Below are 14,315 nucleotides of genomic sequence, written 5' to 3' on the forward strand. Positions count from 1 at the left end.
AGAGCATTATTCTCAATCAATAGACGTACCGCTTCCACACCTGCCTGATGGGGAATACAGGTGTACAGACTCACTACGTCTATACTCGCTAAGATAAGATCTTCTGGAATTGTACTGATCTGTTCCAAATCCCGTAATAATGTGGATGTATCTTTAAGATGGGTAAAGGTATTTACAATGCAGGGTTGTAAAAAGGCATCCAGGTAAACCGCCAAAGGTGTGTATATATATATATATATATATATATATATATATATATATATATTAGGGGTGAGCGGGTTCGGTTCTACACGGTTCCGTTCATTTTTAAACTGCAATGTAATGTGTTATTAGTAATGAGTTTCACACCCAAACAGGGTGGAGACCCCCAGCTGTTTGCTTGTGCCAGCCTGTCTGACAGTGAAACTAAAGGTTTTCTTCTGCCTATTTACAAATTCAATTGTGCAGATCATTGTCTGGGTTATATTTCAATTGTCATAGCTATACCTGCCTACATGTGAGGTCTCTTAATTTACATGCAAAAATGCCCACAGTATCCTGGTGTATTGTTTTTTTCTAATTACTTTTCTCAGGAAGCTGTTTTTCTAGTTACTAACTGATACTGTGTTTGTTTTGGTATTTTTCTATGCAAGGTTGTCCCCAGAATGGGCTTGTCATGGCTTCTAAAAGGATTACCAAAAACATTGCCATCTGTACTTAGCTCGTGAGTTGTAACTGAAAATGGTGCTGGGAGATCAGTCGCAAACTGGCGTCTTGCAGATTACGATTGTAAACAGATTCTGCCTCAGCCAATCATCCGGCTTTGACATCTCTTACAGGAGCTATTACTCGTCCTGCTAGGGCTACGGCCTGGGTGGCAAAAGCCATTGAGAGTTGGGCAGAGGCCCTAGAAGAGACTTTTCCCCCTGATGCTTCAAGGGAACAGCTGTCCTACATATCTTACATTAGAGATGCAGCCTCCTACTTAGGTGAACCAGCTATGAATACAACTCTCCTGGCCTCCAGGATATTTGTGACTTCGGTAGTGGCCCGCCATATTCTTTGGCTACGTTCCTGGAAAGCAGATTCAGAATCAAAATGGGCTCTAGAGTCTCTGCCTTATGCAGGATACATCCTATTTGGTCCAGAATTGGATACAATTGTGACTAATTTTGCGACTAACAAGACGGCATTCCTGCCCTCTGCATATAATACAAAGCCGCTGATGTTATCCTTTCGGTCCTTTCGCCCTCAAGGCAAAGCCAAGGGTCAGTCCTTCCCACAGCAACAGACATCAACCAAGGCTAGGGCCAAACAAACCTGACTACTAGATGTCCACCTGCCAGGTCTGAGGACAAGCCTGCAGCCTGACGAGGCGGCCTCTCCCTGGGGGCTCCCAGGGTGGGAGGCTGACTTCTTCAATTCACCCAAGTTTGGCATCAAACCACGTCAGGTGCCTGGGTAAGAGAAGTGGTCTCCCACGCATACGCCCTCTCCTTCCTGAGGCGACTCCCCAAACAGTTCTTTTGCACAGGACCTCCATCAGACTCAACCAAGGCCCTGCTGCTCCAAAAAGCCATTCAGTCCTTACTGAAATTAGGAGTAATAATTCGGGTCCCCTCTTCACAACGGGGCAAGGGCTATTATTCTACCTAATTCTTAGTTCAGAAGCCCAATGGGTCTCAAAGTCTCTGAACAAGTTTATCAGGGTGCCCAGGTTTCGTATGGAAACCCTCCGTTCCATTATCCTAGCTATGGAGCCTGGAGATTTTATGGTATCCCTAGACATTCAGGACACTTACCTTCATGTACCTATAGCACCTTCTCATCAACAATATCTCCGGTTTGCTACACCTCAGCAACATTACCAATTCCAGGCTCTGCCTTTTGGCCTCTCAACGGCCCCCAGGGTCTTTACTAAGATCATGGCAGTTTATGGCGGCCTCTCTTCATCGTCAAGGGATCAGACTGTCCCCGTACTTAGATGATCTCTTGCTGTCGGCAAGCTCCCCAGAGACTCTTCACAGCCATCTGCAGGTAACCATTGCCTTTCTACAAATGCACGGTTGGCTGATGAACTGGAAAAAGTCTTCCCTGACACCCTCTCAAAGGATGGTACATTTGGGAGCCCTCCTGGACTCTCGAGTTTAGAGAATCTTCCTAACGGCGGACAATATTTCAACACTACAGCACAGACTATTCAGACTGCTTCACAATCACAGAGAGTCAAATCGCTCTGCAATGCAGGCCTTTGGATCAATGGTGTCCACATGGTGGAATTCGCCCAGTTTCACTCCAGGGTGTAAATTTACTAAAGTGAGAGTTTTTAGAAGTGAGTTTTAGAAGTGATGTTGCCCATAGCAACCAATCAGATTCTATTTAACATTTAACTAGCACCTCCTAGAAAATAATAGCTAGAATCTGATTGGTTGCTAGGGGCAACATCACTTTTAAAACTCACTTCTAAAAACTCTTACTTTAGTAAATTTACCCCCTGGCCCCTCCAACACCTGATCCTCTCCAGGTGGAACGGGCTACCCATTTGCTCAAATCCCAGATGATGAGCATCTCTCTAGAAGTTTGCCTGTCCCTAGCTTGGTGGCTACAGACTTCCCATTTGAACCAGGGTCTACCCTTTTGGATCCCGGACTGGGCTCTCCTCACCACGGACGCAAGCCTCCGAGGTTGGGGCGCAGTAACTGACCAGCACTCCTTCCAGGGCCGATGGTCCCCAGTCGAGGCAGTGTTGCCAATCAACATCCTGGAACTTCGAGCCATCTACAGAGCTCTCACTCTGGCTCAGAATATTCTAAACATAGGCCAGTACAAGTACAGTCCGACAACGCCATGGCTGTGGCCTACCTCAATCACCAAGGGGGAACTCGAAGTTAGTCAGCAATGACAGAAGTGTTCCGCATTCTCATCTGGGTCGAACGCAGTCTCCCAGCCATCTCCGCAGTGTTCATCCCGGGGATTCTCAATTTGGAGGTGGATTTCCTCAGCCGTCACGACGTGTATGCAGGAGAATGGTCTCTACATCCAGAAGTCTTTCAGCTTCTAGTGGACAAATAGAGGCCCTGATTCAGAGGCGCTCGCTATTTGCGAGCGCTCGCTCTGAATCAGGGCGGGACGTTTTTGTTTTGACCGGCCACCAGGCCGCTCGCACAGCTGTGTGTGACCACCCACAGCGTGTGCGGGCGGCCTGGAGATGGTCACGATTATCGCGACCATCGGGCTTGCGATGAGACCCTTGTGGTAGTGTCTCGTCCACCGCAAGCCCCAGTTAAATTCCTGCTCTAATAGAGCAGGAAGTTCACTACTGACATCACTGTTGATGTCAGTAGGGCCGCCACAAACGGCAGGCGTCCCTTCAGGAATGCCTCCGTTTGTCCAGCCACCCCCCCTGCACGTCTACAAAATGGGGTGAGCTGTCAATCACAATTGACAGCTGCCCCGTCTTGTAGTGAGTCCCGCAGCGAGTGAAAATTCACTCGCTATAGGGCTCGCGCACGCCGCGCGTACGCACTGCCCGGCCATCGACCCACTTGCGAGCGCTATGCGAGCTGTTCTGAATCAGGCCCAGAGTCTTCTGGAGGTGCATCTCATGGCCTCCAGACACAACAACAAGCTTCCAATTTATTGAGGCAGAAAAAAGGACCCCGACGTGGCCTTCATAGATGCATTGTCGGCAAAATGGACCTTCCATTTAGCATATCTCTTCCCTCCAATATCCCTGCTTCTTAGAGTGCTTCGAAAGTTCAGACAGGAGGGAGGCACTGTCATGTTAATAGCTCCGACCTGGCCCAGATGTCACTGGTACTCCAATCTTCAAAGGCTCCATAGACGTTCCTCTTCAGCTTCCTCTACGAGTAGACCTGTTGTCTCAGGGTCCATGTCTACATCCGGACCTAGCCCATCTGTCTTTAACGGCTTGGCTCTTGAGACATCCCTCCTAACGGCTAAGGGTTTTTCCAGCTCTGTGGTCGAGACCATGCTATAAGCACGTAAACCAGCCTCAGCCAGGATTTACCACAGAATATGGCATACATATTTCCAATGGTGTGTTCCAAGAAATTATGACCCTCAGGTCCTTAAGGTTTCTAGAATTCTTGCCTTTCTTCAAGCTGAATTGGATCTTGGCCTCCGCCTAGCATCTCTGAAAGTGCAGGTCTCTGCTTTGTCTATCTGGTTTCAGCACAGAATTGCTCCTATACCGGATGTTCACAACTTCATGCAGGGTGTTCTACGAATACAACCTCCCTTTGTCCTTCCTGTGGCTCCATGGGATTTGTCAGTGGTGCTCCAAGCACTTCAGGAACCTCTATTTGAACCCCTGGAATCAGTGGATGTCAAATGGCTCACTGTGAAGACTGTTTCTTTTGGCTATAGCGTCTGCCCATAGGGTATCGGATTTAGGGGCGCTTTCCTGTTGCTCCCCCCTTTTTAATATTACATCAGGACAGGGCTGTCCTTCCCAAGGTGGTTTCTCGCTTCCACCTGAATGAGGAAATTGTGGTTCCGGCCTTTAATTCACCAGACCTCTCGGCAGGTGAGGCCTCTTTGGATGTAGTCCGTGCTCTAAAGATCTACGTGGACTGTACTGCTTCCATCCGGAGATCGGACTCCCTCTTTGTCCTATCTGTATTCTACAAGAAGGGATGACCAGCTAACAAATAGACTGTGTCCAGATGGATTCGCATAACTATCTCACAATCTTACGGGCAGACGGGCCTTCCTGTGCCGACTACAGTCTCTGCTCATTATACTCGCTCTGTGGGTCCCTCGTGGGTATCCCGGCGTGGCGCCTCAGCTGAACAGCTATGCAAGGTGGCCACCTGGTCTTCTGTCCACACCTTTCTTAGATTTTATACCTTTGATACATTTGCCTCTCAGGATGCTTCCTTCGGGCGCTGAGTTATCCTATCAGCTCAGGAGCGTTCCCAGCCTTGAACAACTGCTTTGGGACATCCCCAATGTCTCCTTGTGGAGCCCTTTGGACCCTGAAGAAGAAAAGGAGAGTTATGGTAAAGCTTACCTTGGTTAATTCTCTTTCTTTGAAGTCCATAGTGTCCACTGGGCACCCGCCCTGATTCTCCTAGCTTTTATGGGTTTTCTTCTCCTGGTCACTTGTTTCCTTCTCTGCGTAAGAGTGTGATTCCTCAGTGTACCAGTCTTCCTTCTCTCCTATCCTGCTCCTGCGTTGGGCTTGTTAACAAAACTGAAGTTCCCTCAGGCTGTGGTGGATCCCCTTCCCGGAACTGGGTATCTGGTTCACTATGTGGCCGCAGAGGGGATCAGTAATTAATGGATCTGATTTAAAGCAGTGGCAGGGGGTGCGGGCAGGAGCGTGCGGCTTTTGGTGTCACCCCCTTGGAGGGTGATACCCGGTGCGGCCCGCACCCCCCTTGTGACGCCACTGCTCATCTATGTGTTTTTAAAGGTGCTGACAGTGAGCAGTCCTTGAACATTCAGACACACGGATGTACATCAGGGAAGGCCTTTGTAGGGGCATTAGCATAAAGATGCAGACGCAACAATGCAGTTTGGTGCGTCTGCAGACATTACCATTGGATGCCCCATTGAACTTTGCACCTGCCCCATGCTCGGAGCAGACACTCCATCAGAGTATGGCCTCCAGTGTAAGCAAATAAGTGTCTGAGTTTGCAACCAGTAATGCACTACACCTGCGACACTCCAATAACACACCCATAAGATGGTACATCTCCGTGAGTATGAATAACCATTTCCAAGTCACTCCCAGGGACGCCCAATACATTCTGAGAAACTGCAACTCTGTGTGTGAATACTGTGGAATGCATGCGCTGTGCGACTTTTTAGCAACTTAGACGCATGCACGATTGAAACACCATTAAGCATTTGTGTGAATATTGGCATTGTATTGCGACTCAGAATCAGGCTCTATGTACACAGGGTCTGTTGTCGGATTTTTAGCTATTTAGGAAAAATCTTTGGCAGTGAAGTCACACAGGAGATTTCCTTACACAGAACAACTAGCACTTATATAGACTTTCTATTAAGATTTAGGGACATCTATGCTTAAATTTGCATTTTGTAGAATATATAGTTTATGACTAGACCTACAGACTGCCAATATATTTTGCTGTGCACTGTGGCTGGTGTAGGAAAAACATTAATGACAAAAAACAACAAACAAAATGTGAGATTTTGCAGCCAAATTCATAAGTAACAGTATTAAATAAAAAAAAGCTCATCGTAACCCTGATAGTTTTTATGTATAATCTTTTTTTTATCAACCAATGTAAAATAAAATGTTCTACTTAGCCAATCAATGTTCAAACAAGGTGTTATAAATCTTCTCTGACCTATATTTATTTATTGTCTGGTAGGAGAGTGTTGGAACCATTTTGTCGGAGAACCAAAACCTGAAGGAACAGACAGAATACTTAAAAGAAAATATTTCTCATTTTGAACAAGAAACAAAGAAGCTAGAGGATGTGAGTAGCCTGAACACAGTATGGATGATTTCTAATACTTGCTGTAACTGATGTGTAAGTACTGAGGGGCCTATTCATCATACCTAAAGCTTCTCTGGAGGTAATCAGGTTTAGAACTGGCATCATTCCTCCTCTCCATAACTATCTATTCCAAAAAGCTGTAATTTTTGTGATGACAGCTTTTCATGAAATAGATAGTTTTCCCTCTCTACTCTAACTTACCGCAGCTGTAATCCGTGCTGCACATGCGCTGTTACATCTGTAAAGCCAGCGCATGCGCAGCACTGCCTACAGATGTGGTAAGTTTGTGTCCCCCCCTCTGCTCACCTCCCGCCCCCCACTCACCTCCCCCCCGTTCAGCACTTACCTGTCCGCGCAGCAGCCTCTGGCTCCGTCAGCTATGCTGTCATGTGTTCTCACCAGCTGCACACACTACTATTTAGAAAAAAACAAAAAAACGTTTTTTATTTTATAAAGTTTATTGTGTTCTGCTGGGGAGAACACATGACAGCATAGCAGACGGAGCCAGAGGAGAGATCAGAGTGCCGGAGGGAGACGCCAGGGGACATGCACAGCTGAGAGCAGGTAAGTGTTACCTACTATACGCCACCTCACAGTGGCGAATAGTAACACCATCAAATTCCGAAAATACATAATTTTCGGAATTTGATGAATACCATAATTTCCATATCCCCATACTAATGTATGGGGAGTGTGGAAATTAATGCAGGGGAACTTAGCAAGGAGATATCAGTGATATCTCCTGTGCTAAGTGTGTTCATGAATACTAAAATAACGATAATTAAAGAAAATGTCTTTAAAAACGTTATTTTAGTGTTGATGAATAGGCCCCTGAGTGGCTTGTGTCTATGTTGTGAAACTTGTGTTTAAAGTACATCCATTGCCTAAACACAGAGGAGGCAGCCATTTTGTGAGCTGAACCAATGTCATACCTCCCAGCATTGGGAGAGCATGGGTGTATCTGCATCATGGAGGGGGCATGACCATACCCCCTGGGGGCATATGTTGCCCCTTATTCACATCCTGTTCCTTCCTATCAGGCTTTTAGTGTCTCAACACCAGCAGCAGGTACTGGTAGCACCCCTTCATCACTGCTCTACGAAGCAGATGTGAATGGGACATACTGCTCAACTGCTTGGCAGATTGGGATAATAAAGTTACATGTGGCCGAAATATCTTTTGGAGATCAATGTAAATTCATCGCACTGGTTAGAAAAGACAGAGCATTGCCCAGGAGTGATTCTGGAGTTCAATTAATGTTCATCTACTGTGACTTCCGGAGGTATTTCATCCACATGTGTCTAAAGGATGAATACAGGGAAATCAACAAACTATTGCACCAACTTACCAACTTTAGGAAAACGTTTACTATACTTTTGGAAATCCCTTCTACACTTCCCTGACAGCTGCAATTGATACACAACGTGAGTAAACAACCATCGGATGTTTGACATATGCGGATCATGTTCTTACATATACGAGGCTTCACATGCATTTATGCAACAAGATGGATTCTGTTTACAGAATGAGAGCAGTTCCTGTTAATGGGTGGAAAACTGTGTGAGGTTGGCTAATATTACACTTATGTTCCAGATGTAAAAATGCGCTTAAGATAAAAATTTATTTTTATAGAAGCAGATATGTCAGTGTTGGCTAACCTTGGCACGCCAGCTGTTATGGAACTACATAACCCTGCATGCACTGCTACAGTTTTGCTATTAGGGCATGCTAAAACTGTGGCAGGGCATGCTGGGATATATAGTTCCACAACAGCTGGAGTGTCAAGGTTAGCCAACACTGAGATATGTAAATAAAGGGTGGATATTACAGATCTTTTTATGCATGCCTCCCATTATAGTACACTACAAATAGCCCTGAAAAATCTGCCACCAAAAAGGCTTTGGAAGGCTTATTGACCAGAAAAATCTGTCTAAATGTGCATCACAGTGTAAATAATACAGAATCTGTATGAGAAGCTCATTTCTCTTGGCCCTGCACATAGAGGGCGGAATTTAGAAATGCACGCTATTGCAGTCGTGACTGAGGGCCTGATTCAGACCCGCTCGCGAGCGGGTCGATGGCTCCGTCGTGCGCATGCGCGAGACTCAAATAACGACGGCCAAAATCGACAGCACGCCCCCTGTGGTGGGCGTGCCGGGGGCGTGGCTGCCCAGATGGAGGCGTCCCAATGGGAACGCCTACCGTCTGGGTCCGGCCCCACTGACATCACTAGTGATGTCAGTCGGAGTGCTTTTGGCTCTGATAGAGCCAAAAGCACTCCTGGGCTTGCAGCAGCAAGACCCTACCGCAGGGTCTCGTCAAAAGCCCGATGGTCCCGATGATCTTGACCATCGCGACCATCATCATGGACGCTCGCATAAACTGTGGGTGGTAACCCACAGCTATGCGAGCGTCCAAGAGGCCGCGCTATTAAAAAAAAAAAAAAGCCCTGATTCAGAGCGGGCGCTTGTTCAGAGTGTCCGGCTCTGAATCAAATGCCGCAGCCGATGATATTCATACAGAGACGACCCACGACCACCGGCTGCAGCACTAATACGCTGTCTGATATGAATACCTAATAATCTATACACCCTAAATGTCGCTATTTAGCATTGTAAGTCGCACAAGAAATAATTGCTTTCCAGACTTTGAGTGTGGTTCCAAAGCACAAAAAGTTATTATTCACATAAAAAGCATTTAGTTACACGCTGTGATCTAAATACAATTAGCGCAAAAGATTATACATTACGCAGGCGCACCGGTCCCAGTTACAGTCATCAATCCTGAGGTCAGTGGTCATCCATGAGAATGGCTACTAACTGGGACCGGGACACAGGCTATATATACCCTAACAGATCATGATAACAACAATGTAGACAGACAAACATAATTCCATTGGTTCTTGCTCTTGGTCTTGTAGTACGCTGTAGTTCATAGGACAGTTCACTAGGGGTATGTCCAAATTGTCCAGATTACATTGTCTTTCTTTAATTGATTTAAACTAGATAGAGACACTACATTACAGTGTATACATTCTAACCAATAATTTCCTAGATTCCATAACCATAGAACGCAAGATGCGACTCCCTGGCTGATAGGTTCAGATATCTGGAAATAAACAGTGTGTCAGTTTAGTACCAAACATGCCATGTCTATCATGTTGTATACCATTAATATCAAATACATGCATTTTACATCATAATTAATAACTTTAATATAAACCATAATGTGCAGGAACCTTTTATGAGTGCGTGTATATTTATGATTACATGTAAGTATGCGTTGTGTGTTTACATGCAGCGTAAAAGGTGCGCTGTGTGTGTTTCTGCAGCGTAAAAGGTGCGCTGTGTGTGTTTCTATTTATAATTGCAACTGTATATATGTGTGCATGTATTGTGGATACACATGCGATCGTTTAAGTGTGTGTGTGTGTGTGTGTGTGTATATGTATATATATATATATATATATATATATATATATACACAGTTTCAAACAGTCACTGGCTACTATCAAAATTACTTCTGTCTGAGCTAAAAAATGACAGACAATGGAGTTTGTCCTGTTCATAGATGGAGCAAGCTTTGGCAAACAGTCTGATAATTTTAACATAAGGCTCTCCTATGTTTATCCAGAATACAACTGTTAGTTCTACTTAACCACATCAGCATTGGATACAAGGCCTACAATTGTTAAACGATAGCTAAACGTCTGACCATTGTTTCTAAATCCACATTCAAAACAATCCTTCTGGGCATATCGGTGTCTGTGTTATATTTCATTTGTCATAGACACACTGTATCTGTATGCAGAGCAAATACTCACAGTATCCTTGTGTATTCTTAATTATTTGTCACAAACATGTCCACAAGACAGTTGCGATGGCAATGTGATCGCACAATGCTAATAATAGCATATTAGCATCACACACAATGGTTTCATGCTGACGACGCAAGATGGCGTCGTCAGGGGCAACCTAAAATGACGTCGCTTGATACTAATTTTAAGATCTGGTCTCAGCCAATCATCTGGCTTCGACACTGAACATGGCCGCCTGTGTTGGTGAAACTGCGGCAAAAGACACAGACGCTGACCACAATACGCTCGCGTCGGGTTAGTTACCACCCTGTTGCCACCAAGAAACGCTCTAAAAATTACCTCTCTCTGCATCCAAATTCGTTCTGCAGCTCCCAACAGTAACCAATGGGTGCGGCTTGAACCCATGCGCAAATTGAAAACATCGGTTGTTAGCATGGGGCATTGAGACTGCGTGCACCTCTGAATCAGGCCCAGAACATTAACGATCTTCTCCATAAGTTTGTGCAGTGTTGCACTATTTTTTGGTTCTGCCATCTTGCATAAGGGGCATGCATCTATGCCTATTTGAACCCATATATTTATACACAATTGTGCAGAGAAATAAATTGTACAACAACTAGATATACATTGAGTAAATTACCCCTATTTTTTGTCTGGTTTATGTTCAACATGTGGTGAATGGAACAAATGTCAGACACAATTCTGAACACCTGCGCAGATTGATAAACATCGAAGATATACGCTAACCATCGGGTTAGCGAACATCTCTGAATCAGGCACTATGTGCAGTGATTCCTGAAAGGGCACATTGACCAAAGATAAATATATATTGCATATATGTATTACAAGAAATTCATAGTAAACTGGATTATCATATTCCCACTTTCTTTGTAGATTTGTGCTTCCGGAATGGAGAGAAAAATGGTCTTCAAGGGGAAAATAAGCGACAACATTATCAGAAATGGACTGAGTGTCAAACATCGAATAAGATCTCCCGTCAATAGCGGAACAGCACTTATCACCTTTGAGGAACCATATGGTGGGGCTCAATGAAATTGGCAGATTTGATGGGCAGAGAGTAGTATTATATTGAAAGATTAGGTGATGCAGACACTTTTGAACTGTTATTTTGAATATACATCAAAGATCAACAATTTTTACACTATGGACTCAATCCTATTAGGTGCAAGGTGCGTCCTTTAAGCATTTCCAAAGGCGAACTCGCACTGCAAATTACATTTGCAATCCAATTCCAAACATGGATTTTTCAGTGGAAATTCACGTTTTTTTTTTGTGCGCACCCCACTGAGCAGGTGAAAATGTAGGCAAACTCTATATTTTAAAGTAAAAAAAATCTGTGGCAATGTGCAGAACCACTGGTACACCCCTCCTAATGAATAATCATGCACTTGGAGGGGTTTAAATAGCATGTTTTGGCCATTAAAGACATGTCAGTTTTCAGGCGAATTTCTCTAAAAAGCTCAATAATGGGTTAAATGATGTGGGACAGGTATGTGGAGGTGTAAATGATGTGAAGCAGGTATATGGAGGAGTAAATGATGTGGGACAGGTATATGGAGGTGTAAATGATGTGGAGCAGGTATGTGGAGGTGTAAATGATGTGGGACAGTTATGTGGAGGTGTAAATGATGTGGGGCAGGTATGTGGAGGTGTAAATGATGTGAAGCAGATATGTGGCGGTGTAAATGATGTGGGACAGTTATGTGGCGGTGTAAATGATGTGGGGCAGGTATGTGGAGGTGTAAATGATGTGGGACAGGTATGTGGAGGTGTAAATAATGTGGAGCAGGTATGTGGAGGTATAAATGATGTGGGACAAGTATGTGGAGGTGTAAATGATGTGGGACAGGTATGTGGAAGTGTAAATGATGTGGAGCAGTATGTGGAGGTATAAATAATGTGGGACAGGTATATGGAAGTGTAATGATGTGGGACAAGTATATGGAGGTGTAAATGATGTGGAGCAGGTATGTGGAGGTGTAAATGATGTGGAGGTGTAAATGATGTGGAGCAGGTATGTGGAGGTGTAAATGATGTGGAGCAGGAGTGTGGAGGTGTAAATGATGTGGAGGTCAGGTTTTAAGGATATCCATGCTTGACCACAGGTGACTTAATTAGTATCTCAGTCAATTTGATTTAACCACCTGTGCGCTGTGAAAAACACTTGCTCAGTATAATATTTCAACCATTAATAAAAAGTGCAAAAATCATCCATTTCACACCTTTTAGAAACCTCCAGCACTTTCCTTATGGGCACTAACAGCCTTCTATATTATCCTGCATTCTCATTTGTCTCTTTTATTGGGTTTAGGATGGTTTCCCCACTTTTTCATGCACTTCTCCCAGGTCGCATTTTGTAGAAAAGTCGCACACCCTCGCCGCAACTACAATTGCCATTTCTAATTGGATCTTGCATTTCTTGGGTGCACGCATTCGTACAATGTCTGCGAGTTTCATGAAACAAACCCGCATTCTTTAACTTGCACCTAATAGGATTGAGCCCTATGAATCTGTAAGAGAAAAGAGAGCCATTAAAGTAGTTTGGAATTTTTTTCCAGTAGAACAATTTCCTTTAGGCTTTGTTCATAGTTACAGCATATTATCTACTAACAAAATACAATCACCTTATGCTTATCAGTTGCTGGAGAAGTGATTGCCCAGAAGCATCACAAGATAAAGATTGAGGAGTGCTGGATACATGTGAAGGCCGAGCCTGTTGAGCTTGTAGTATTGGATGCTCTTAGTGTAAGTAATGGCTTGCTTTCTCACACCTTCCTGAAATGGATTCTATCACTAATAACTTTATTGATACCCACCTATCTATATCTGGCACACCAGGGTTGGGCCTAACTGAATTGGTATTATTTCTTTAATCCTTTCATTACAGAATAAAATGTTATATTCATTCTCAACAACTTAATGCTTCCACACTGATCAGAAGAGGTTTTAGAGCAATATTTTCCACTACCACCAACAAACCTTCAATCCCAAGCATAACTGAAAGCATTAAGTTGTTAAAACAATGTTATTGCTTATTGGGGCATATTCAATTAGCCGCGGGGTTTACCCCGCAGCTAATTGACGCGCTTGACGGGATTCAATTAGCGGGGATTCCACGCGCGGGTGTCCCTGAGACCCCGTGCGAGTCCCCGCTGTTTGATTTTACCTCACACCTCATGTAGGTGCGAGGTAAAATCAGCGTGAGGCCGCTCTATTCGGCCTCGCGCGAGCAATGTTAACACACTGATTCCGCAGTTCTCGCGGAATCAGTGTGTTCTCGCGTGGAAGTCCTGTTTTTTGGACGCGGGGAAAAAGCTATTCTATTGAATAGCTTTACCCTGCGCCGCGGGACTTTCACCCATCAATTACTTGCGGGAGAGGTCCAGCGGGTAATTGAATATGCCCCATAGTGCTTAACTGGGTCAGACATCCATTCTGAATCTGTAAGTCTATCAATGGGCACAGTGATTCCATTGAGATTACGTCCATACATAGGAACCGTTCACAAAGTGAGTGACAGGTATTCAGCATTTGGGGGTGGTTAGAAGTACGCAGGCATGTCTAATCGCTTAAATGCCGTTTTATGGGCATACATAAATTAGTAATTGCGATATCCTGTGCAGCATGAGAGCTCTCTGTGTGTCAGGAGAGTTATAGTGTTTGCGGCTGGTCAGACTTGCCGCTGCCCAATGTGCATCAATGGTACCGAGGTTTACACTGTTGCACTTCATACGGATATGAGAAGGCAGCAGTGGGCGTCCCTATGCTCGGCTGTGCTTTGGAGGGCATTAGCATATTTTAGCAACTGCGATCTGTGAGAGAATACAGTTGTGATTGCATTACTGTCCGTCTCTGAATCAGGCCCAATGTCTGTAATGGCCTACAGATGCTCTCCTCACTCCTGAATCAGGGCCACTGGCAACACTACTGCCTGTTTGTAACTGGCAAATAAATGAGGAGAGCTTTGGTGTTCCACTATAAAAACTGGGGGGACTGTGGAA

The 14,315-nt window shown here is 44.7% G+C and overlaps 1 protein-coding gene across 2 annotated transcripts in view; it reads left to right on the forward strand.

Annotated features, from left to right (window-relative positions):
• Positions 1–14,315, forward strand: part of IFI35 (interferon induced protein 35) — a 70,206-nt gene that overhangs the window by 48,305 nt on the left and 7,586 nt on the right. For both annotated transcript variants that reach the window (XM_088480845.1, XM_088480846.1), the window contains 3 exons: positions 6,348–6,455; positions 11,188–11,332; positions 12,953–13,059. In XM_088480845.1, the coding sequence (XP_088336971.1) occupies positions 6,348–6,455; positions 11,188–11,332; positions 12,953–13,059 (360 nt within the window). The remainder of the gene's footprint in view (positions 1–6,347; positions 6,456–11,187; positions 11,333–12,952; positions 13,060–14,315) is intronic.

Source organism: Taudactylus pleione, unplaced genomic scaffold (assembly GCF_031769625.1).
Source record: "Taudactylus pleione unplaced genomic scaffold, aTauple2 ptg000256l, whole genome shotgun sequence".
Classification (NCBI taxonomy): Eukaryota; Metazoa; Chordata; class Amphibia; order Anura; family Myobatrachidae; genus Taudactylus; species Taudactylus pleione.